Source organism: Oncorhynchus nerka, linkage group LG14, assembly GCF_034236695.1.
Source record: "Oncorhynchus nerka isolate Pitt River linkage group LG14, Oner_Uvic_2.0, whole genome shotgun sequence".
Lineage (NCBI taxonomy): Eukaryota > Metazoa > Chordata > Actinopteri > Salmoniformes > Salmonidae > Oncorhynchus > Oncorhynchus nerka.
The window spans coordinates 20,719,504-20,743,077 of record NC_088409.1 but is presented as its reverse complement, the minus strand read 5'-3'; the positions used below and the strand labels follow the sequence as shown (position 1 = coordinate 20,743,077).

At 42.9% G+C, this 23,574-nt stretch overlaps 3 protein-coding genes across 3 annotated transcripts; 1 reads left to right on the top strand and 2 right to left on the bottom strand.

Annotated features, from left to right (window-relative positions):
* Positions 1-10,164: 10,164 nt before the first annotated feature.
* Positions 10,165-13,103, bottom strand: LOC115146854 (zinc finger protein 32-like). Its single transcript, XM_065027095.1, has 4 exons — positions 12,539-13,103; positions 12,211-12,380; positions 10,740-12,134; positions 10,165-10,598 (listed from the first exon to the last, which is right to left on the bottom strand). Exons 3-4 carry the CDS (start codon positions 10,877-10,879, stop codon positions 10,280-10,282), a joined length of 459 nt encoding a protein of 152 aa, XP_064883167.1. The 5' UTR covers positions 10,880-12,134; positions 12,211-12,380; positions 12,539-13,103; the 3' UTR covers positions 10,165-10,279.
* Positions 13,104-13,519: 416 nt separating this feature from the next.
* Positions 13,520-20,699, bottom strand: LOC115146837 (acyl-CoA-binding domain-containing protein 7-like). Its single transcript, XM_029688858.2, has 4 exons — positions 20,537-20,699; positions 18,158-18,275; positions 17,798-17,860; positions 13,520-13,818 (listed from the first exon to the last, which is right to left on the bottom strand). Exons 1-4 carry the CDS (start codon positions 20,546-20,548, stop codon positions 13,751-13,753), a joined length of 261 nt encoding a protein of 86 aa, XP_029544718.1. The 5' UTR covers positions 20,549-20,699; the 3' UTR covers positions 13,520-13,750.
* Positions 20,700-21,287: 588 nt separating this feature from the next.
* On the top strand, positions 21,288-23,114 carry LOC135575177 (ribonuclease P protein subunit p38-like). Its single transcript, XM_065027737.1, has 2 exons — positions 21,288-21,396; positions 21,915-23,114. Exon 2 carries the CDS (start codon positions 21,921-21,923, stop codon positions 22,794-22,796), a length of 876 nt encoding a protein of 291 aa, XP_064883809.1. The 5' UTR covers positions 21,288-21,396; positions 21,915-21,920; the 3' UTR covers positions 22,797-23,114.
* The last annotated feature ends 460 nt before the right edge of the window (positions 23,115-23,574 follow it).

Sequence of the window (23,574 nt, the reverse complement as noted above, 5' to 3'; positions counted from 1 at the left end):
TCTCCCTTTCCCCTACCCCTTCCCCTACTTCTTCCCCTAATTCTCCCTTTCCTTCCCCCTACTTCTTCCCCCGATTCTCCCTTTCTTTCCCCCTATCTCTTCCTCTGCTTCTCCCTCTACTACTTGTTGCGCTCTCCTCCTCTGGGTCAAATTCAGAGTCACTCTCTCTCAGTCCCTCATCCTCCTCTTCCTCTGGGTCAAAATCAGAGTCACTCTCTCTTTGACCATCTTCCTCATCTGTTTCCTTCTCTTCACCCTCCATCTCACACACATCTGCAGCGACCTCAGTCTTCTCTCCTCTTTCTATCTGAGAGGTAGGGCTTTCAGAGTCCTCAGGCTCTACAGAGTATATTGTCAACTCAATAGAGGCCCGCTGCTCAGCACCATTCTCCGGTTGTTCACCACCTAGGGACTTTTCTCTCCTCTCCATCATCATTCTCCTGTAAGGACAGACTATTTTCATCCTGACTTCGTGCACTGTCCATCTCACTGTCCAACACCACCTCAGTCACTTTCTTGATCTCCTCAGCTCCTTTGTTCCCCTCCTTCTTCCACCTCACCAATGACGAGCCACTTCCCCCTGGTCTTGGTGGCTGGTCTACGGTCACCTCCATTTCCAGAGAGCCGGTCAGCTCCAGGGCCTCATGTGTGTCCTCAGATGGCAGAGCCACATGCACCTCAGCCACCTTAGCAAGGCATACACCATTATTGGAGTGATAATTATGTTAGAGTTAGAGATACCACAGAATACAAACAACTGAAGTTAGTTAGTTACCTCACAATATCAACTGTTAATCCTGAAATACCAACCTGGGTGTTCTGTGGCTCTTCCCCATTTCCTCTGTGTGTTGTCTGGAAAACAGACTGGTTGCTTGCCCATGTCCTGAGGTGGTTGCAGCTACGGCAGTGTTGGTTTAAAGAGAGGCATGTCCTGTCTCCCTGCGTCTGGATCACACTCACAGCTGCACTGCTCACACCGCTGAAACAGCTGCAGCAGGCAGTTGATGTTCATGATACTATCTTCTGGGGAGGGAGGGGGACAACAGGTTGTGTGTGTGTGTGGGGGGGGCAGCTAACCTGCATCAAATTTGGAAAAAAAGGGGGTCATTTCCTGCCACTTGGCTCTTGCAAATTCATATACATTAGCATATTTGGAAGAGACCGATGGAATGTTCCTCAGTCATTCGCATCATCACACGATCTTATCGTCTAGGAACATGCCTGGATTAAAATACACTAAATTACCAAAAGTATGTGGACACCTGCTCTTTAACATCTCATTCCAAAATCATGGTCATTCATATGGAGTTAGTCCCCCTTTGCTGCTATAACAGCCTTTCCTCTTCTGGGAAGGCTTTCCCCTAGAGGTTGGAACATTGCTGCAGGGACTTGCTTCCATTCAGCCACAAGACCATTAGTGAGGTTAGGTACTGATGTTGGCCGATTACATTGGCTCGCAGTCGGCGTTCCAATTCATCCCAAAGGTGTTTGATGGGGTTCAGTTCAGGGCTCTGTGCAGGCCAGTCAAGTTCTTCCACAGCAATTGACAAACCAAAACACTTTGTGCATGGGGGCATTGTTATGCTGAAACAGGAAAGGGCCTTCCCCAAACTGTTGACACAAAGTTGGAAGCACATAATCATTTAGAATGAGATTGTATGCTGTAGAGATAAGATTTCCCTTCACTGGAACTATAGGGCCTAACCCTAAAAAACACCAAACCTTACAGTTGGCACTATGCATTGGGGGTAGGTAGCGTTCTCCTGGAATCCGCCAAACCCAGATCAAATCAAAATCAAATCAAATGTATTTATATAGCCCTTCGTACATCAGCTGATATCTTAAAGTGCTGTACAGAAACCCAGCTTAAAACCGTAAGCAATGCAGGTGTAGAAGCACGGTGGCTAGGAAAAACTCCCTAGAAAGGCCAAAACCTAGGAAGAAACCTAGAGAGGAACCAGGCTATGTGGGGTGGCCAGTCCTCTTCTGGCTGTGCCGGGTGGAGATTATAACAGAACATGGCCAAGATGTTCAAATATTCATAAATGACCAGCATGGTCAAATAATAATAATCACAGGCAGAACAGTTGAAACTGGAGGAGCAGCACGGCCAGGTGGACTGGGGACAGCAAGGAGTCGTCATGTCAGGTAGTCCTGAGGCATGGTCCTAGGGCTCAGGTCCTCCGAGAGAGAGAAAGAAAGAGAGAAAGAGAGAATTAGAGAGAGCATACTTAAATTCACACAGGACACCGGATAGGACAGGAGAAGTACTCCAGATATAACAAACTGACCCTAGCCCCCGACACATAAACTACTGCAGCATAAATACTGGAGGCTGAGACAGGAGGGGTCAGGAGACACTGTGGCCCCATCCGATGACACCCCCGGACTGGGCCAAACAGGAAGGATATAACTCCACCCACTTTGACAAAGCACAGCCCCCACACCACTAGAGGGATATCTTCAACCACCAACTTACCATCCTGAGTAGGCTGCATAGATTTCATGACTAGAAGCTTTTGTAAATTGAAATTTGCTACCGTAAATGTTAGCAACACCTCCGCCTTTGCGGGATGCACGGGGGATATGGTCACTAGTGTAGCCAGGAGGTGAGGCCTCATTTAACACAGTAAATTCATCAGGCTTAAGCCATGTTTCAGTCAGGCCAATCACATCAAGATTATGATCAGTGATTAGTTCATTGACTATAATTGCCTTTGAAGTAAGGGATCTAACATTAAGGAGCCCTATTTTGAGATGTGAGGTATCATGATCTCTTTCAATAATGACAGGAATGGAGGAGGTCTTTATCCTAGTGAGATTGCTAAGGCGAACACCGCCATGTTTAGTTTTGCCCAACCTAGGTCGAGGCACAGACACGGTCTCAATGGTGATAGTTGAGCTGACTACACTGACTGTGCTAGTGGCAGACTCCACTATGCTGGCAGGCTGGCTAACAGCCTGCTGCCTGGCCTGCACCCTATTTCATTGTGGAGCTAGAGGAGTTAGAGCCCTGTCTATGTTGGTAGATAAGATGAGAGCACCCCTCCAGCTAGGATGGAGTCCGTCACTCCTCAGCAGGTCAGGCTTGGTCCTGTTTGTGGGTGAGTCCCAGAAAGAGGACCAATTATCTACAAATTCTATCTTTTGGGAGGGGCAGAAAACAGTTTTCAACCAGCGATTGAGATTCATCCGTCGGACTGCCAGATGGTGAAGCGTGATTCATCACCCTAGAGAAGGCGTTTCCACTGCTCCAGAGTCCAATGGCGGCGAGCTTTACCACTCCTGTCTGCGTATGGCATTGCGCATGGTGATCTTAGGCTTCTGTGCGGCTGCTCGGCCACGGAAACCCATTTCATGAAGATCCCGATGAACAGTAATTGTGCTGACGTTGCTTCCAGAGGCAGTTTGGAACTTGGTAGTGAGTGTTGCAGAGGACAGACTTTTTTTTACGCGCTTCAGCACTCACAGTCCAGTTCTGTGAGCGTGTGTGGCCTACTTGCACAGTGCCGTTCTTCACTTGAAGAATTTCTGGATCCAGCTGGTGACACGCATGCCTCGGTGCATGTTGCTGTATAGCTCCCCTGTTGTTCAATACCATGGGGCCTTCTGCTCTCCTTACTACCTCTGCATAAGAGACAGACTGAATTGCCCTGAATTTTGTCCACCTCCATCTCTTTCACCCTAGTTGGCCATTCCAAGGATGTCGCCTCATGTTCTCCTCCACAGTCAGTTGCAACCCTTTATTCCTTTGCAATTCTTCCTCCCATCTGCAGACACTCCATCAGGGATGGGGAACTCCAGTCCTCAGAGGGGCCTGATTGGTGCCACACTTTTGCCCCAGCTCTCTCTCTCACACACACACACACACACACACACACACACACACACACACACACACACACACACATGACTCCAATAATCAACTAATCATGATCTTCAGTTTAGAATGCAATTAATTTAAATCAGCTGTGTTTACTAGGGATTGGGGAAAAAATGTGACACCACACCACAGTTGGGTTCACAAGTTTGTACAGTACAGAGTAGAGAACACTAGCATTAAGTAGCTTAATGTATTGTATTCTACTGTGATGTACTTTAATGTCCAAACTTGTGAAACATTGATGTCTATGATTGATTCAGATTTGGTCTTGTTTTGAAGCAAAGCAACCAAATGTCTTGTTTGGGGCAGAGCTCACTAAAATAAGACAGTGTATAGAACAATACCCAAATATGCTAAGTAGGCTATTGTATATTTATACCATTTGAGTACCCATTTAGGATACATCACCATGAATAGAAGGACAATATCCATATCAGGGACCTGATGAAATTCTGTTACCTTAATATGTTACTCAGTTTAAATCCACTTCACATACTGTAGTTCAATAACCAAAATATATATTTTTCAAAGTCAATGTGTCATGTCATAGTTGACACCCCATTATTTTCTTAATTCGGAGCAGATATTTAAGAGGTATTTTTAAAGTGGACAAAAAACTGAGGGAGATTATTACCGAAGTTCTGTTACCACACTTTGCATCTGCACAGTTCTTCCAGGTAATGTGTTTTTGTTAACATGTCTATATAAATGGTTAAAAGTAGTTAAATCAAATTGTATTGGTCACATACACATGTTTAGCAGATGTTATTGCGGGTCTAGCTCCAACAGTGCAGTAATATCTGACAAGTAATATCTATCAATTTCACAACAATACACACACATTTAGGAATGGAATTAAGAATATATAAATATTTGGATGAGCATTGTCAGAGCAGCATAGACAAATACAGTAGAATAGAATACGGTATATGAGATGAGTAGGGCAAAATATGTAAACATTTATTAAAGTGACTAGTGTTCCAAGTATTAAAGTGGCCAGTGATTTCAAGTCTGAATATAGGGCAGCAGCCTCTAAGGTGCTAGTGATGGCTATTTAACAGTCTGATGGCCTTGAGACAGAAGCTGCTTTTCAGTCTCTCGGTCCCAGCTTTGATGCACCTGTACTGACCTCGGCTTCTAGATGATAGCAGTGTGAACAGGCAGTGGCTCGGGTGGTTGTTGTCCTTGATGATCTTTTTGGCCTTCCTGTGACATCGGGTGCTCTAGGTGTCCTGGAGGGCAGGTAGTTTGCCCCCAGTGATGCGTTGGGCAGACGCACCACCCTCTGGAGAGCCCTGTGGTTGCTGGCGATGTAATTGCCATACCAGGCGGTGATACAGCCTGACAGGTTGCTCTCAATTATGCATCTGTAAACGTTTGTGAGGGATTCAGGTGCCAAGCCAAATTTCCTCAGCCTCCTGAGATTGAAGAGGCACTGTTGCGCCTTCCTCACCACAATGCCTGTGTGGGTGGACCATTTCAGTTTGTCAGTGATGTGTACGCCGAGGAATTTGAAGCGTTCCACCTTCTCCACTGCGGTCCTGTCGATGTGCATAGGGAGTGGGAGGGTGCTTCCTCAGCTCATTTTGTTTAGTTGACTTTTGGTGAGGGTTATTTTCCTGGCACCACACTCCCAGAGCCCTCACCTCCTCCCTGTAGGCTGTCTCACCATTGTTGGTAATCAGGCCTACTACTGTTGTGTCGTCTGCAAACTTGATGATTGAGTTAGAGGCATGCGTGGCCACGCAGTCATGGGTGAACAAGGAATACAGGAGGCGGCTGAGCACGCACCCTTGTGGGGCCTCTCTTCAGGATCAGCGAAGTGGAGGTGTTGTTTCCAACCTTCACCACTTGAGGGCAGCCCGTCAGGAAGTCCAGGACCCAGTTGCACAGGTTCAGACCCAAGGCCCCAAGCTTTCTTTCCCAATATTTCATTACAGACTAATACACTTAAAACAAATAACCAAACCGAAAAGTGCAGATATTACTAGTGCCTCCCCCGCGATCAAACCACCATAAAATAAAAACGCAGCCTAACGTGAACATTGACAGCTGCCTTGAAGGACAAAAATCAAATAAATGCTACTGGGATCAGTGAAATGCAGGCTAAACTGACAACGGAGTGAAGAGCAGAAACCTCAACTAGCGTGTTGCAGCAATGAAGATGTGTGTGCTCGTTCACGCGTAGGAGGGGAGAGAGATTTTTACGCGCCATCATTAAATTTACTCTGGTCTGTCCACGGGACTTGTTGTCCTGCTTCTTGGATGCTGATCGAATTATTGTAGGTTTTAAAGCGGTCTCTGGTGGTGCAGGATTACTGAGATATACAATTAACGGATGCTTCTGGGAGTCAGCCATGTTGACAGACGTCTAAATATAGGGATAGTTAAAGGACTCATTCAAAGATATTTATAACTAATCCCTTTCTCGCTGTGACTCAGCTGAGTCTTCTTCTATGTCAAGGCGGTCCGCAAACAATCGTTTAAGTGCATGCTGCCTTACTACTTGCAAAAATAATTAAAGAAGTCCTGGATGCAATCATTGATGAAACACAGTCTGGCTTCATGAGGAACAGACATATTTCTAACAATGTCAGACTAGTATTAGACATACTTGACTACTCAGACCTAATAACTGAGGATAGCTTCATATTATTTTTTAGATGTTTATAAAGCATTTGACACAGTAGAGCATCAGTTTCTCTTCCACTCCCTTGAGAGACTTGGCTTTGGGGATTTTTTCTGTAAGGCTATTAAGACTCTCTATGCAAATGGTAACAGCTCTATCAAATTGAAATATGGCACCTCACCTAGATTTGAGTTAGAGAGGAATTAGGCAAAGTTGTCCTATCTCCCCGTACCTGTTTTTATTAATCACCCAACTTCTTGCAAATTCTTTAAATAATAGTCCTGTACAAGGTATTTCCATAGCTGGTAAAGAAATTATTATAAGCCAGCTGGCTGACGATACTACACTTTGTCTGAAAGACGCTAACCAAATTCCCATATCGATCAATGTGATACAATCCTTTTCCAAAGCGTCTGGTCTATATCTTAAACATTAATAAATGTGAACTCATTGCTGTCAAAGATTGTGTGACACCTTCATATTATGGTATTCCAGTAAAAGAAGAACTTACATATTTAGGCATAACCGTTACAAAGGATCAGAAGTCTAGAGGCTTACTAAATTTTAACCCTCTTATTAAAAACCCCCAGAAGAAACTAAATCAATGGCTACAGAGGGACTTATCTTTAAAAGGTAGAGTCCTAATAACCAAGGCTGAAGGTATCTCTAGACTAACATATGGTGCTCTATCTTTATATCTTGACAGTAAAATAAGCAATAACCACTATATGAAGAAGTTTAAGGAAAACATCAACTCAAATTGCTCCTTTTGTAATGACCACCCAGAAACAGTGTTGCATCTTGTTTTGGCATTGTATGCATGTAAGAAAACTGTGGCAAGACATCAGTAGGTTTATAATTGAACACTTTTATGAAGATTTTACACTATTGTGGAGAGATGTACTTTATTGGATTCTTTACATACAATAGAAATAAGGTGAAACATTTTTATGTAATTAATTTCATTATACTTTTGGCCAAATTTCATATACACAAATTTAAATTTACAAACAGAAAACCACATTTTCATACCCTACAAAAAGAAATTGAACTGTATTTTAAGACGGTTAAATGCTCTACTAACAAAAAAGCAAAAAAGTATATGCATGTCCCTTAGAGTCCTTGTGTAATTGTAATGTGATATTGTATCCCCTAGCTCCGCCCCTAGCCCCGCCCCCAGCCCCGCCCCTAGCTCGATTGTCCATTGTTTGTAATCTATGTATGCTTGTGTTCCCTCATGTGCTTTATGTATTGATTTGTTAATAAAAAAAATATTTTAAAAAGTGCATGTCGCCACCTACTGTGCGGGAATGTAGGCACAGAGCAAGAGCTATGTATTCTTCTTTGGGTTTTATGGCAAACTACTCAAAAGGTAAAGTGTCGCTCTCAACTGGACTGGGGTAAAATAAATGACTAAATAAACATTCTAGCCAATGCGAGGGCAGATATGTGTGAGAACAACAAGCACAACTCCATTATAAAAAATAATTCTCCAAGTTTCCAAAATGTCACATGCGCCCACTTATCAGTAAATTCGTAAACATAAACATGATGAAACTTCAATTCGATCAAATTAAACATTGCAGCAAATTAGAAATTTAATTTGATGTTTTTTGTTGTTGTTGTATGTAACCTTTATTTAACTGTTGACCAAATTCGACATTCTCTCATTGACCTCCATAAAAGAAAATCCCCACTCCCACTGGTTAACATTGTATTTTCTCACTGACAGACTTTAGAGCGGAGTCAAGCCTCTTGCTTCCTCGCTGGTTATATCCAAGACGAGTTTATCTCTGTGCTTCTTAACTAGTGGGCCGGTCCAGCCAGGAGAACTCAATATGCAATATATCAGCCAATAACATCTGTGGGGAGGAAATTCTTTGTAACATATTCCCTTTAAAAACCCATCAGATTTTTCCTGGACATTTGATGATGTAGAACAGTGAAACACATTTTCTTTAACAATATATATCTTTAAACAGAAACTGTAGAAGTGAAAAAACAACAGCCTCAAGAGTTCTAAGAAATGTTCAAAGCCAAAACATTATGGTCATGACAAAACCGATAAGACTTTATTTTAATGACACCAGTAGGTGGCTCCTGGTTCTGGTCTGGTTCTCTCTGGGGTGGTGATGATAATGTATCCAGCTTTTCAACAGCAGTGTCCACATGTACAGTGGGAAAAAGCATTTAGTCAGCCACCAACTGTGCAAGTTCTCCCACTTAAAAAGATGAGAGGCCTGTAATTTTCATCATAGGTAGACTTCAACGGTGACAGACATAATGAGAAAAATAAATCCAGAAAATCACATTGTAGGATTTTTTATGAATGTATTTGCAAATTATGGTGTAAAATAAGTATTTGGTCACCTACAAACAAGCAAGATTTCTGGCTCTCACAGACCTGTAACTTCTTCTTTAAGAGGCTCCTCTGTCCTCCACTCGTTACCTGTATTAATGGCACCTCTTTGAACTTGTTATCAGCATAAAAGACACCTGTCCACAACCTAAATAGTCACACTCCAAACTCCACTATGGCCAAGACCAAAGAGCTGTCAAAGGACACCAGAAACAAAATTGTAGACCTGCACCAGGCTGGGAAGACTGAATCTGCAATAGGTAAGCAGCTTGGTTTGAAGAAATCAACTGTTGGAGCAATTATTAGGAAATGGAAGACATACAAGACCACTGATAATCTCCCTCGATCTGGGGCTCCACGCAAGATCTCACCCCGTGGGATCAAAATTATCACAAGAACAGTGAGCAAAAATCCCAGAACCACACAGGGGGACCTAGTGAATGACCTGCAGAGAGCTGGGACCAAAGTAACAAAGCCTACCATCAGTAACACACTACGCCGCCAGGGACTCAAATCCTACAGTGCAGACGTGTTCCCCTGCTTAAGCCAGTACATGTCCAGGCCCGTCTAGAGAGCATTTGGATGATCCAGAAGAAGATTGGGAGAATGTCATATGGTCAGATGAAACCAAAATAGAACTTTTTGGGTAAAACTCAACTCGTCGTGTTTGGAGGACAAAGAATGCTGAGTTGCATCAAAAGAACACCATACCTACTGTGAAGCATGGGGGTGGAAACATCATGCTTTGGGGCTGTTTTTCTGCAAAGGGACCAGGACGACTGATCAGTGTGAAGGAAAGAATGAATGGGGCCATGCATCGTGAGATTTTGAGTGAAAACCTCCTTCCATCAGCAAGGGCATTGAAGATGAAACGTGGCTGGGTCTTTCAGCATGACAATGATCCAACGGGCAACGAAGGAGTGGCTTCGTAAGAAGCATTTCAAGGTCCTGGAGTGGCCTAGCCAGTCTCCAGATCTCAACCCCATAGAAAATCTTCGGAGGGAGTTGAAAGTCTGCGTTGCCCAGCAACAGCCCCATAACATAACTGCTCTAGAGGAGATCTGCATGGAGGATTGGGCCAAAATACCAGCAACAGTGTGTGAAAACCTTGTGAAGACTTACAGAAAACGTTTGACCTCTGTCATTGCCAACAAAGGGTATATAACAAAGTATTGAGATAAACTTTTGTTATTGACCAAATACTTATTTTCCACCATAATTTGCAAATAAATTCATTAAAAATCCTACAATGTGATTTTCTGGATTTTTTTCCTTCATTTTGTCTGTCATAGTTGAAGTGTACCTATGATGAAAATTACAGGCCTCTCATCTTTTTAAGTGGGAGAACATGCACAATTGGTGGCTGACTAAATACTTTTTTGCCCCACTGTATCTCTCCTAGAGGCTTCTACCAGTGCCCCCCTCCTCCACTACCTTTCCCTTTACTCCCTGTCTTCTTCCTCCAGGTCAAAGTCAGAATCACTCTCATTCTGACGCTTCTCCTCCTCAGGTTCATAGTTCCACTGTCGCCTGCTCCTCCGCTCTCGCACCTCCCTCCCTCCCCACTCTCCCCTTGGTGATAGCGTGTGACGAGGTTGTTGAGGCTGACGTTGTGGTTAAAGCTCTTGTCGCAGCGCTGGCATTGGAAGGGCCTCTCCCCAGTGTGGACGCGCAGGTGGGACTTCAGCTGGCTGGCCTGGGCAAAGGAACGCTGGCACACCTGACACCTAGCAGGAGCAGAACGTAATGGAAAACATTAACACTTTGCAGTCCAGTTTCAGCTGATAATACAAACAAACAAAACATACATTTCAGAGGGAGATGTGTTCAGTATCAAACTAACAGAGTATGCAGTATAAAACACCTACCTGAAAGATTTGTTGAAACTGTGGCTCAGCTCGTGCTTCTCAAGCTTGCTAAGTTGGGGGAATTCCTTGTAGCACGTGCTACAAATGTCTCTTTGAAATGGCGGTTCCATTTCAAGATGTTGTAAAATCCCCAGGGGCATTTGGAGCACCTATAGTGCAACTTTTTGACCTTGACCTGGTGGTCGTCCTTCTCGTGGGTCCGCTTGTCTTCCCTGGCCTTAAAGTGCTTGAGGCAGAACTTACAGGAGTAGACATGCTCTTGATGGTGAAGCCTCTGGTGATGCTTGAGGTCAGCTTCATCCACGCAGCGCTTCCCACAGACAGAACAGCTTGAACTTGTTCACACTGGTGCTCCACACTGAGTAACTTTGAGATGAGGATGCCACAGTCAGGACAGAGAGGCCGTGAGCGTTTGGAGTGCTCTCAACGGACGTGCTCCTCATAACTGTTGAGGTCGTGGAACCGCATGCAGAGTTTGTCAAACCCAACAGGCTCCCCAGGCTGGCCATCACACACACAGCTTCTTGTGTCGGCGTGGAGTGTAGGCTGGCTCGCTCGCTCCGTCTCTTGCGCTCGCTCACAGAATCTAAAGATACCTCCGGCTCCACTGAGGGTTCACACTCAGCATTAGCCTGCTGCTCCTCTCTGCTGGGCAGTCCCTTCATCTGTCTGTCTCTCATCTCCTTTCTCCTCCTCTAGGTACAGAGCCCTTTCCTCTCTGCTGGGCAATCCCTTCATCTGTCTGTCTCTCATCTCCTTTCTCCTCCTCTAGGTACAGAGCCCTTTCCTCTCTGCTGGGCAGTCCCTTCATCTGTCTGTCTCTCATCTCCTTTCTCCTCCTCTAGGTACAGAGCCCTTTCCTCTCTGCTGGGCAGTCCCTTCATCTGTCTGTCTCTCATCTCCTTTCTCCTCCTCTAGGTACAGAGCCCTTTCCTCTCTGCTGGGCAGTCCCTTCATCTGTCTGTCTCTCATCTCCTTTCTCCTCCTCTAGGTACAGAGCCCTTTCCTCTCTGCTGGGCAATCCCTTCATCTGTCTGTCTCTCATCTCCTTTCTCCTCCTCTAGGTACAGAGCCCTTTCCTCTCTGCTGGGCAATCCCTTCATCTGTCTGTCTCTCATCTCCTTTCTCCTCCTCTAGGTACAGAGCCCTTTCCTCCCTGTTGGGTGCAGTGTCTGCATCACTGCACTGTATATCCTCAGTCACCTCCATCACCAGAGAGCCAGTCAGCTCCAGTTCCCCCTTCTCAAACACCATGGCAGCCAACAGCTTCTTCTCTTCCTCGCTATAGGAGGCAACACTTCTAGTCTCCTGCTTCACAGACCCGTTCCTCTCCATTCTCAGGGAACAACTGTCATCTTTGTATTCACCCGGCAGGCCCACTGACACTTCACTCACCTAATCAAAAGAAAACAGAGTGTGTTTGATTCATATGCATGCTGAAACCCATCTCATACAGCAGCATCATAGTCACCTGTTCTCCGTGGTTTAACTCATCTGAGCTTCTGGGCTGAATGTTTACGCACTGGTCCTCCTCAATGGACAGACAACATTCTTCAGTGGCACTGCTGCCTGGCCTATCAACAGTGACTGTGTTAACACCCTTTCCTGACCAACCATGACGTCCGTCCTCGATGGCTCCCTCTTAACACAATAATAAAGAATTAGAAAACATGTCCGTTTATATGGCTTGCCTACATGTCGTGCATAGAATGCCTACTGATGGGACATAACTTTTAATCTTACTGCTTGACATTTCCATTCTCTCATAATAGTTCCCTGGAAAAATGTTCTGAGCATACCATTAACTTTCTGAGGTCGTCAGTCGGAGTATTGGCGTCAATGTTCAGGGCAACTTGCCATAGGTTCAATCGGTCGGATCTCTCAATGGAAGTTGGTGAAACATTATATCTGACCCAGTCCTTGTGTTTGTTATGGCAAGTTTTTACAGTGCTGTCACGAACCGTATTGGAACAGGCGATGGAAGTCCGTCGATGTAACGCAAGTCTCAGCACACTTAGCTAGCTCGCTAACTTACTTGCTAACGTTGTTCAGTGGTACCGTTGCTGTCTGGCCAATCAACAGTGTCGGTTTTAAAACCCTCTCCTGAACAACCATGCTGTCTGACCTTCATGGCTCCGTCTTGTCGACCAATGTGTTTACATACATAATAAATAAGTAGAAAACACTTATATAACATAGCTAGCTTTAAGCCATAGAAAACAATTGGGCTAACTAAACTTCAGTAGCAAGCGCCATTTCATTGCATACCAGCTAGCTACAACAGAGATAATGGAGGAATGAAATTTCCATACCGTCTCTGCTACAAAGGCACATAAAACAGGAAGTGAGGCACAAGTCTGTTCCAGAAATGTGATTTCCAGGCAACCATGTAAATTAAAGCTCCTAGCTGCAACCTAGGTTAAAAACCTAGGCTGCAAACTAGCCCTGCAATTCTTGTGGTGGCCAACAGGGCTTAATAGCAGAGATACTTATAAGGAGGGCCGCAGAGCTATAGGGTGTGGTGGGGACATTACTTGTCTGAGTAAGTGAGAGAGAGCTACCCTTTAAAAACTAATTATTTGATCAAATAATGTTATGGGAAACACCGTTCATTGTTTTTTCATGCTTAGTGAGCTTTTGCATTGTTAATGAATCACTCCGTGTTGATATCTCAATAGTGTGTGTGTGTCATCGTTAGAGGTAAGAAGACAGGAACATATAAAATATAGAATATTGCCCTCATTTATCATCATAGATCTACAAATAAAATAGACTGAGCATAATTTAAAACAATGTTTTATTAAATCATAAATTCAACATCCCAAAAGTGCACAGGGGTTGAAAAACTCCACATTTTAAAAGTCAAGAAAGGTCAATCTAAGGAGAAAAAAAGTATCATGTTCCTAGTGCAGTAGCTTCTCATAACCTATGGCTTGTGGCTGAATGAGATATACAGCTCTCCTCATAATAACCATTTCTAGTCACACCCTGGATACGACTTCATCATCATATTAGTATTTGCTGATGATCTCCTTAGCAAGTGAGATGTAAGCTGTCATGGCATCCTCCTTGGACATACCTAGAAAATAAGAACACAAATACAACATTTATATTTTTTATTTAACCAGGAAAAGCCCATTGAGACCCAGTTTCTTTTTCAAGGGAGACCTGGCCAAGAAGGCAGCAACAATCAATACATTACAGAATTAAAACATACAACAATACAACAACATGATCCTGCCTATAAAAAGCACTTACACTCCTCCGTAACAGAGTCTCCCATCAATATTTTAAATTCATTCAGTGGCACTAACATATCTAGATGAAGCATGGATTGGAGATTATTCCATGCATCTGGTGCACAAGAAGAGAAGGCAGTCTTGCCTAATACTGTGAATGTCCTGGGGACTTTAAGTAGCAACCACCTAGCAGACCGGGAATGGTAACTGTTGGTGGTGAAGGAGACCAGACTACAGAGGTAATGAGGGAGTTTACCCAAAAGGGCTTTGTAGATGAACACATACAAATGGATATTTCTGCACATATAAAGTGAGGTCCAACCCACCATTTGGTACAATGTGCAATGGTGGGTGAGTAACTTGGCATTTGTAATAAAGCCCAAGGATGCATGATAAACAGAGTCCAGTCTCTGTAAGACGGAGGTTGTATGCATATACAACAAGTCACCATAATCAATTACAGAGAGAAAAGTGTCCTGAACAAGCTTCTTTCTAGCCATAAGCGGGAAGCAAGCCTTATTACTAAGATAAAAACCCAATTTCAATTTAAGCTTTGTCACAAGATTATCCACATGAACTTTAAAGGACAACTTGTCATCCAACCAAATACCTATTTATTTGTAGGAAGACACTTTTCAATGGATAAGCCACCAGATGTGACAATGCTAACCTTCTCTGGCAGAGTTCTAGCTCTGGTAAAGGTCATGAATGTAGTTTTTTGTATATTCAAGACCATTTTGAGGCCATAAAGGGAGGCCTGCAGTGACTGAAAGCAGCCTGGAGCTCTTCAACCAGAGAAGGAGTACATTAATATATAACTGTATCATCTGCATATAGATGTAACTTTGCTGGTTGCATCCCATTTCCCAAATCATGAATACAAATTGAGAACACAGGAGCTAAAATGGAACCCTGGGGCACACCTCTATTAATCTCAAGAAAGCTAGACTTGTGATTGTCTGTATATACACATTGTGTTCTGTCAGAAAGATAGTTCCTAAACCAATATACTGCCCCTTTACTGAGATCAATGTTTCTGAGTCTAGCTAGCAATAATTCATGGTCAACTGAATCAAAGACCTTTGATTAAAAATAAAAAAAGAGCTGCGAGTTCACTAGGGATTCATAGACCTTGGCCAGGATAGGGAGTTTAGAGATAGGACGATAGTTATTAGCATCTGAGGGATCTCCACCCTTTAGCAGTAGGAGGACATAAGCTGATTTCCAAATGCTGGGTATGGAATTGTTCAAGAGACACAAGTTGAAAATGTGAGCCACAGGTTCAGTAATAATACCAGCTGCTATCTTTAAGAGGTAGGGGTACAGGTTGTCTGGACCTGCAGACTTTTTAGTGTCTATAGCCTTTAGTGCTTTATAGACCTCAATATAAGGAACAGGCTCAAAGTTCAAATGTTTCACGAGGGCCTATATCATAGTTGACTGTAACAGAGGCCTGGGACCCACCATTATCAAAAACTGAACCAGCAGATATGAAGTGCTTGTTAAAACCCCTACAATATGGGCTGTATCCTTCACTTCATTCGAATCTATCATTAAATGGTCAGGAAGGCCATAGGATACATTAGAACCTGACACTTGATTTGATTAGCTTCCAGAACTTGGTAGGGTTGTTTAGGTTCTTTGTGACTGCATTTAAATTGTAATCTGATTCGGACTTCCTGATCAATCCTGGGCATTTGTTTCTTAGCGCTCTGAGGGAGGCCCAGTCAACAGAAGCATTTGTATGTCATACTTGAGCCCAAGAGATCTCTCTTTCTAATTAATTCTGCCAAGTTATCTGAAAACCAGGGATTGTTCCTTCCACATTTCTTCACAGGGGTATGCTTATCACAAATATCATGTAAAAATAGTCCCAGGCAGTGTCAGCATCGGGAATCAGACTTACTGTCAATATTATGGTACAGATCATGTAAGAACGCTTGCTCATCAAACTGTCTAAAATGTATTTTAAAAATATAACGGGGTTTGGTCACTTTTGTATTTCTAACACTGACATCATTACAGAGTATCCAAGTCGATGTGTATTTGTGAGGGGTATTCGTTAGAATAGTGTCCAATAGCGTTGATTTATTAGGTGCTCTGGGATTCGGTCTTGTAGGCGCATAAATTAATTTGAGCGAGATTCAGAGAGTCACACAGTTCTTTAAAAGAGTCAGATACAGATGTACGCATGTCCCAGTTCAAATATTCTCAAATAAGGAATTCCGGGTCATTTAGCTTGTGCAGGACATCAGAAAGAGAGTTTAGTGCGACTCCCGAAGCCGAGGGCGGTCTGTAGCAGCCGACGACAGTGATGTGGGAGTCCTTATATATATGTTCACTTTAACCGCAAGCAATTCAAAATGTTTGGCTATGGTAATCGAGAGAATTTCAGAGGTGTTAAACTCGGATTTAACATAAATCCCTCGTTCTTTACTAATCCGATCCGTTCTAAAAAACCGTGTACCCATCAATAAAAATCCAGTTATTTGACACAGATTTCTTTAGCCAAGTTTCTGATAAAACCATTACGTCTGCATTTGTCGTTTTGGCCCATATTCTAATCATGTCTATTTTAAAACTATATATATTCTTCTGACATTAACATGCAAGAGGCCAAAACCTGCTGTTTTTAAAATAATATGGAGTTGGTAGAGATTGCATGGTATCTACAGGGCCCAGGGTTTGGTCGCACATTACCAGAGATCATCAATAAAAGCACAACAATATATCTCAGTTGCCCAATACGTGAGGACTTGGCGGAGCCAGCACCATTGTCAATAAAACGAACCGAGTTTTTCGACACAGAAAAAAAGTAATTCAATAGTTTGAGATTTTGGAAGTATGCCATCAAGTGTAGGTCCAGTTGCGTTTGAGAGTGGTACACATGTAATTGCAGAGAGAGACCAAGTTCCTGGTGGTATTGACATGATGGTCTCGTCGGAGTGTTTGAAAATTGTAGGGGCACAAAGCGAAGATAATTCACTCACCGATTGACCATTCAGCCTATTTAATCCAGGATGGCATTTAGTAAAGTGCAGGCACAGTAACAGATACATAATGCCAGTTTTAGATGTATTTCAGAACAGGTGTGCAACGACCAGTAGACGTTGTATAACAAGGTAGATTTTCCCAATGCCCGCGGTGCATCAGGTTTTCCAATCCGATAACCGCTTCTCCGCTCCTAGTCGTCAATGCGCACCTGCGCTCGCGTAGCAGGCCTTTTGCGCGCAAACAGACACTATTGACACGGCGAGCTCCAACTCCAGAAAGGTGTAATAAAAAATAAAGGCCTTCTCTATCCGAAATCTTTGTATAAGTAAATGTCGTCAAATAGAGACTGAGATATACAAATAATAGTTGTTATATACAGCATCCACCTTCACATAAAAAGTATTTGCTTCTGTAAACAGGACCAGGGTCATTAAAACATAAAAACTCTTAAAACTCTGCTCGCAAGGATCACACATAGAAACGGCCAGACTTATTGGCTACCATCTTGGATTCTTACCACTGTAAGTCTGGTAACATACATTCAAATTAGAGCAACATCATCACACATACACACACTCTCCCTCACTCAGGCACCCGTGTACATTCAGTTAAAAGTGTTGGTGAATTGTGATTGCAGCCTTCAATGTCAAGTACAATCTCTAGATGGGGGGTTATCATTACCCCTTGCAGTAGCATTCTGTTCACTAAATGTTCATAATTGATTCAAATGTTCCAAAGACTGAAACAAGGGTATAGGATGGAGGGCTAGTGTGGAGGTGATTCCTTTTTTACATTCTGAGACAAGACAACATCTTTTTATTTTACCTTTCCTAGAATCCCATGCCTCCCACTTGGCTTTTCCCTTCATGTCTAACATGCCTGGCTTGTCTGTGGAGAACAAGAGAGGACAGTATTTAGGACATCAGTGGTGACTGGTAAAAAAAATGAAGAGAAACCAGACCAGATTTAAGGTTAGGCTTTATGTTCTATTGTCCTACCAATACTAGTGTGGGTATCTGATATGGCCATTTTGGAAAGCAGTTTATGCGCCATATCTACCCAGAATTTGCTCAAATAATTGTTATTCTCTCCATATAATTGTAATGGTCCTTTCACTTGTGTATGTTCTGTACAATGATGTATTTCAATTAGCATGTTTTAAATGGCACAAAGAAAATTCCATACCAATGTTGATGTCTCCAAATATGGCCTGCTTATACAGACCATACATGTCCAGCAGCTCCTGGTCTGAAGGTCTGGACTTCACCTTCTTCACATCATCTGCTACTCGCTCAAACTCTGCCTGCATAGAGAGATGGAAGAATGGAGGGAAAGATGGGAAAACAATACAGCACAGAAACTCCAGAATGTAACCTAATCTACAGCACTACAGCCTATTACTGCCCACTACTGAGCAGCCAAACAGTGGGTCCTTATTCCATTTAGACCTGTCGAAGCCAATTTGTTCGCATGAATAATCTACTTTACACAGATCTCCAATAAAAAAAACAGCAAGGCTAAATAGGACAATGGGCACATTCATCTAATCAGAAAGGAAACCCCCAAACTAATTTATGTTCCACATGCAGTTTTAATAAAACAAAAATACTATTTGGTTGTACATTCATTCAATCTGACTACAGTGTAATGTTAAGTTGGCCCAAAACCAACCAGAAGAAGGTTGACACTGTAAAATCATCTGGTTGTTTCAACTTTCTTCTGGTTGGTTTTAACTTTCAACTTTCTGCTGGTTGGTTTTGGGCCAACTTACACTGTAGGAAGATCAAATGGACAACCAAAATAAAATTTTGTTACGTTGCAGCCTTATTCTAAAATTGATGAGGGGTGAAATTATTTAATCAATCTACACACAATACCCCATAATGACAAAGTGAAAACAGATTTTTAGACATTTTTGCACATTTATAAGAAATTAAAAACAGATATCACATTTACATAAGTATTCAGACCCTTTACTCAGTACTTTGTTGAAGCACCTTTGGCAGCGATTACAGTCTCGCGTCTTCTTGGGTATGACACTACAAGCTTGGCACACCTGTATTTATTTAATATTTATTTAACTAGGCAAGTTAAGAACCAATTCTTATTTACATTGACAGTCTACCCCGGCCAAACCAGGACGACACTGGTCCAATTGTGCACCGCCCTATGGGACTCCCAATCACAGCTGGTTGTGATACAACCTGGAATCGAACCAGTGCCGCCTCTAGCACTGAGCTGCAGTGCCACTCGGGAGCCCCTGTATATTGGACCTGTGACTCTAGGTTTTTAATACAATCAGTTGGTTAGATTTATTTCCCCCCGTTACTGAAATAGTTGTTCCTATTCAAATGGTTTAGGTTGTCTTTTTTAATCAAGTTTCCTAACCCTGACAGTCATTCTGAATGTAGGTTGCGGGTGAATAAAAATTCCAACTGTTGGATATCTTTACTTTGGCTGGATTACAATAAGAACTACACATCACTTTGCCAATACCACTTTGCAAACCACAATAATGTAACTTGCAGACCTAATGTGGCCCGTAAACCAGGAGTTTCTTAACACCACTGTGTTAGGGTAAATCGAGGCCATCAAAGTAAGGCCTTATGATATGTGTAATGTATTGTCAAGTTTAATTTGAATGATAACATTCAGCTAGGTAATTATTTGGTGAAAGCCACAGGCCTTTAAAATGAAATAATTCAACAACAATGTCTCTGTCACTAACAAATATAGTCATGGGTGGTAACTCTACCATTCCCTCAAAAAGAAAAGGCACCATGTGAAACATGCAAATTGGGCTTTAAACCCAAAACAGTGTAACAGTGTTTTTGTTTAACACTAATAGGAGTTAACTCTTGATCAACACTAGTGTTGAACATAAATAACACAGAGTTCATTATCTCATAGTGTTACATTTGAGTAACATTGACAAGTTTAATGCAGTGTTATTTTTTTACACTTTCGTACTGTTACATTTAAGTGTTATAACAAAAGTACTTTTTACACTCTGTAGAGTGGGACCATATATACTCTGAGATAGTAGATAAAATGAACTCTTTAAGTGTTGATTTAACGCTGCAAAATGTGCTGTGTACATAGTGGGAGCAGCACAGAAACAACATTATTGCTTAATTATAATACGTAGTACATGCAATGTTTAATTCTAATAGGTTACAGTAGCCTAGCTATTATTGGTCTTGGAAGCGTGACAGCACTGCATACTTAGTCTGTAGAAACATTAATAATTGATCTCAAGGGCCTCTGTTGATGACGGCAGCTGGTATCCAATACACATCAGCATCATTGCGCATCATTCCGAGATGGCCAGCAAATCAAACTCTAAATTTCATACGCATTTAAAGCAATACACAGCCATGACTCAGTAAATAAAGAACATAACGGTAAACGTAGTCTATATGTGTATGTACAAGCCTACCTACCACCAGCTACCACATCAGTCTACCATTCGCATCTCTTATAAAAACGTAGGCCTAACCCCGTTATCTTGATCGACTCATCACTCAGATAGAAGATGTGTCCGCCAGGGAAAACATAGCCTACCTGAAGAGACATATCGCAAAGTTCAACTCCGTAGGCTACTGTAGGTAGTATTAGCCCAAAGTGTCCTCTCGGCTGTGTGAATAGCTCTGACTGCAGTTGTAACAGACTGGGAGCTTACAGTAAATATCGGTCAATGGCTCGGGAGTCGGGACCGCAGTGGGGTGGATAGACAGCTGATTGGCTGACCAAACATACTGAGACGCGGCGCGTAAAGGACGCTAAAATAAAATAAGATTTAAAAAGGACACTCGCATCAATGCAAGTCAATATTGGATTGTTCGCGTTTCATGACAAAATCATACTGTATAAAATTGATTGTGTAGGTCAATTAATATTCTAATATAGGGACAATTGACTTGGATTGAATGTGTGGCATGTTTAGCATTTGGAGGCAGTGTTATATTTTGTAATTTGGATGTAGAAACAGTGATTCATGGAGGATGAGAGATGGTAGGTTGCCATCCTACTGGGGCTCAGCTGGACTCAGTTAATTCAGCAGTCTGTGGTTCTAATTCAGAAGTCTGTGCATCTGAGGGTCTGATTCGGGAGACTGAAGGCTTGGTAGCATCCAGTGGTTTCCAGTTGTTCTGATGGGTCATATGGTTTGTAGCTAGTATTATTAAGTGGCTTTGGTTTTTCTTAGTAAATTGTCAATATAATATTAGAAGATTGTTTGGTGGCCTTTTGCTCGCGGCCAAATAGATTAGCTCTATGCGGGTTTGAGGGGCGTGGCTCTGTTGAAACGTCATCAACCTCAGACATACAATATGGCTGCGCCCATGGACACAGCACATTAGTTGTGTGCACTGACCTACAACTGCTTTTTTAATTGTTATAATTGGGGTAAAAACCCGACGGCTGTGAGTATATAAGTAACTATGGCAGTTTGTCAGCTCGATATGTTTAACTTAGGTTTGTTTGATAACTTGTTAAAACTACTCGCTATATCTATAGACATGCTGGGAAATGTCTGTCGCTGAATAACTAGTCAGCCAGCTAGCTAGCTAAGTGATGTGTAGTAGTGATAGAGGGGGAAACATTGTTACAGGGCAAACTTACTACCTTTACATACAGGTTAGAGGACCACAGTACAGAGCCCGTATTTTACTTTATCTGACGATGTAATCTGATTCCAGATCTACCCTCATAGCCAAAGGCTGTAGTGATATTTTTTTTTTTTTGGTGTTCGTTTTTATGGCAAAGGTTGTACTGTGCTAACAGGGCTTAAGCCCCACCCCAGCATCATCCCTCAATCACTACTGTGAATGAACATTCAAGGAGTCTACCCCACAGATCTAGAGCAATAGAATATATTATATTTATATGCTACCCTGCTGGTAAATGCAGTTCATGTGAATTCCTCCTTTCTTCACTCCAGATAAAGATGGCCACTCCAGGCAAAGTGTCGAAAAAGGAGCGGAAGAAGCAGATCCCAGCTAAGACGTCCCTGAACTCCCCCTACAGACTGCAATGGAGCCCGCTGCAGCGTGATGATGTACACTTCATCCTGGACACTCTGAAGAGCAAACTGTCAGCAACTGGCCTGGAAAAGAAAGAGGTGAAAGGGTTTCGACAGTGGGGGAAAAAGAGAAATAAGAACCCACCTACAGGACATGACTCGGTAGCTGAGCCCCCACAGATAACCCTCGACGCTGTAACACCGGAATGTCCTGTTAAACCCAGAGAGCAAGGCTGGACTGACGTAGCCGCTAGGAGGCAGCTGGCCATCGGCATCAATGAGGTCACCAAGGCTCTGGAGAGGAACCAGCTCCGGCTGGTGCTCGTGTGCAAGTCGGTCAAACCGCCGCACATGACGAGCCACCTGATAGCGCTGTGCCGGACGCGGGGCGTGGCGGCATGCCAGGTGCCGCGTCTCAGTGAGAGTGTGGCGGGACTGCTGGGGCTGAAGTGCGTCCTGGCACTGGGATTCAGACAAGGGGACAGGAACGAGGATGGGACCTTCTCCGACACTGTGGAAGCCATTGTACCCAGAGTGCCTGCTCTGCAGGTTGCCTGGATACCAAGTCCTCCCAGTGAAACAGGTGTAACAGTTGAGGGGCAGGTAGGAGAGGAAGAGGGAACAGCTGCAGGGAAAATGGAGGTGGAAAAGGGAGAGGAGACAAGAGGCCAAAAACGGAAAATTAAAGACATTTCTCCAGACATTACAGAATGTCCATCCTGCGTACTTCAGCCTCTTAAAGTGAAAAAGATTATCCCGAACCCCTATAAAATACGGAAACCAAAGACTAAGAAAAAGTAGAAGCAATTTATGTACAAAAGATGACATGAAACAGTAGTGTAGGCAACCCTGGATGCTGATTGGAGGTGATCTCTACTACCAATCTGGAGGAAACACTCCCAAAATCCCATGGAGGACTTAAAATTAATTAAATTAGACAGCACACTCAGATGTATCTTTTAAAGTCTAGATGAGTTTATTCCATCATGCTGGTATAGCTTGCGTGACTATTTGAAACATATTCAGAATTTGGATGAGGTCCTGTTTAAACACTGCTGGTTCTAATTCCTAATTTATTTTACAGCCTGCCAAGGAGTTCAATAAAAATACTGTTCTTCAGTTAGAGAAAAGTGTGTTATTTCAAAACTACACATGTTGATATATATATATTTTTTTTAAACTTATAAGGCAAGGACTTTGGGTGCTCTCACTTGGGATATCTGCATTGTATCAAAAACTGTCTTGTGCTCAAATTCAAACAAGTTGAAGTACACATCCACAACAGATCCAACACTCAAGGTGCCCCTGGGACTAATAAACACATGGCTGACTCAGATTCACGGTTTTGGCCATCAGTTCTATTTCAGCCATCTTTATTTGGATGCCCAGTGTTCTGTGCCATTGACATCGGTCGTCTTCCCTTGCTCAGACGTTGCATGCATCAACCAATGGTTGTGTGCCACGTCATCGGCCGTACTGTTGGGCACCAGATTGCTATAACATGGTTAGCTGATACGCAAAATACCTATCCAGGCATTGTAAGATCTGGCATGTACCAGCAACGTCAGAGCAGAGGAAC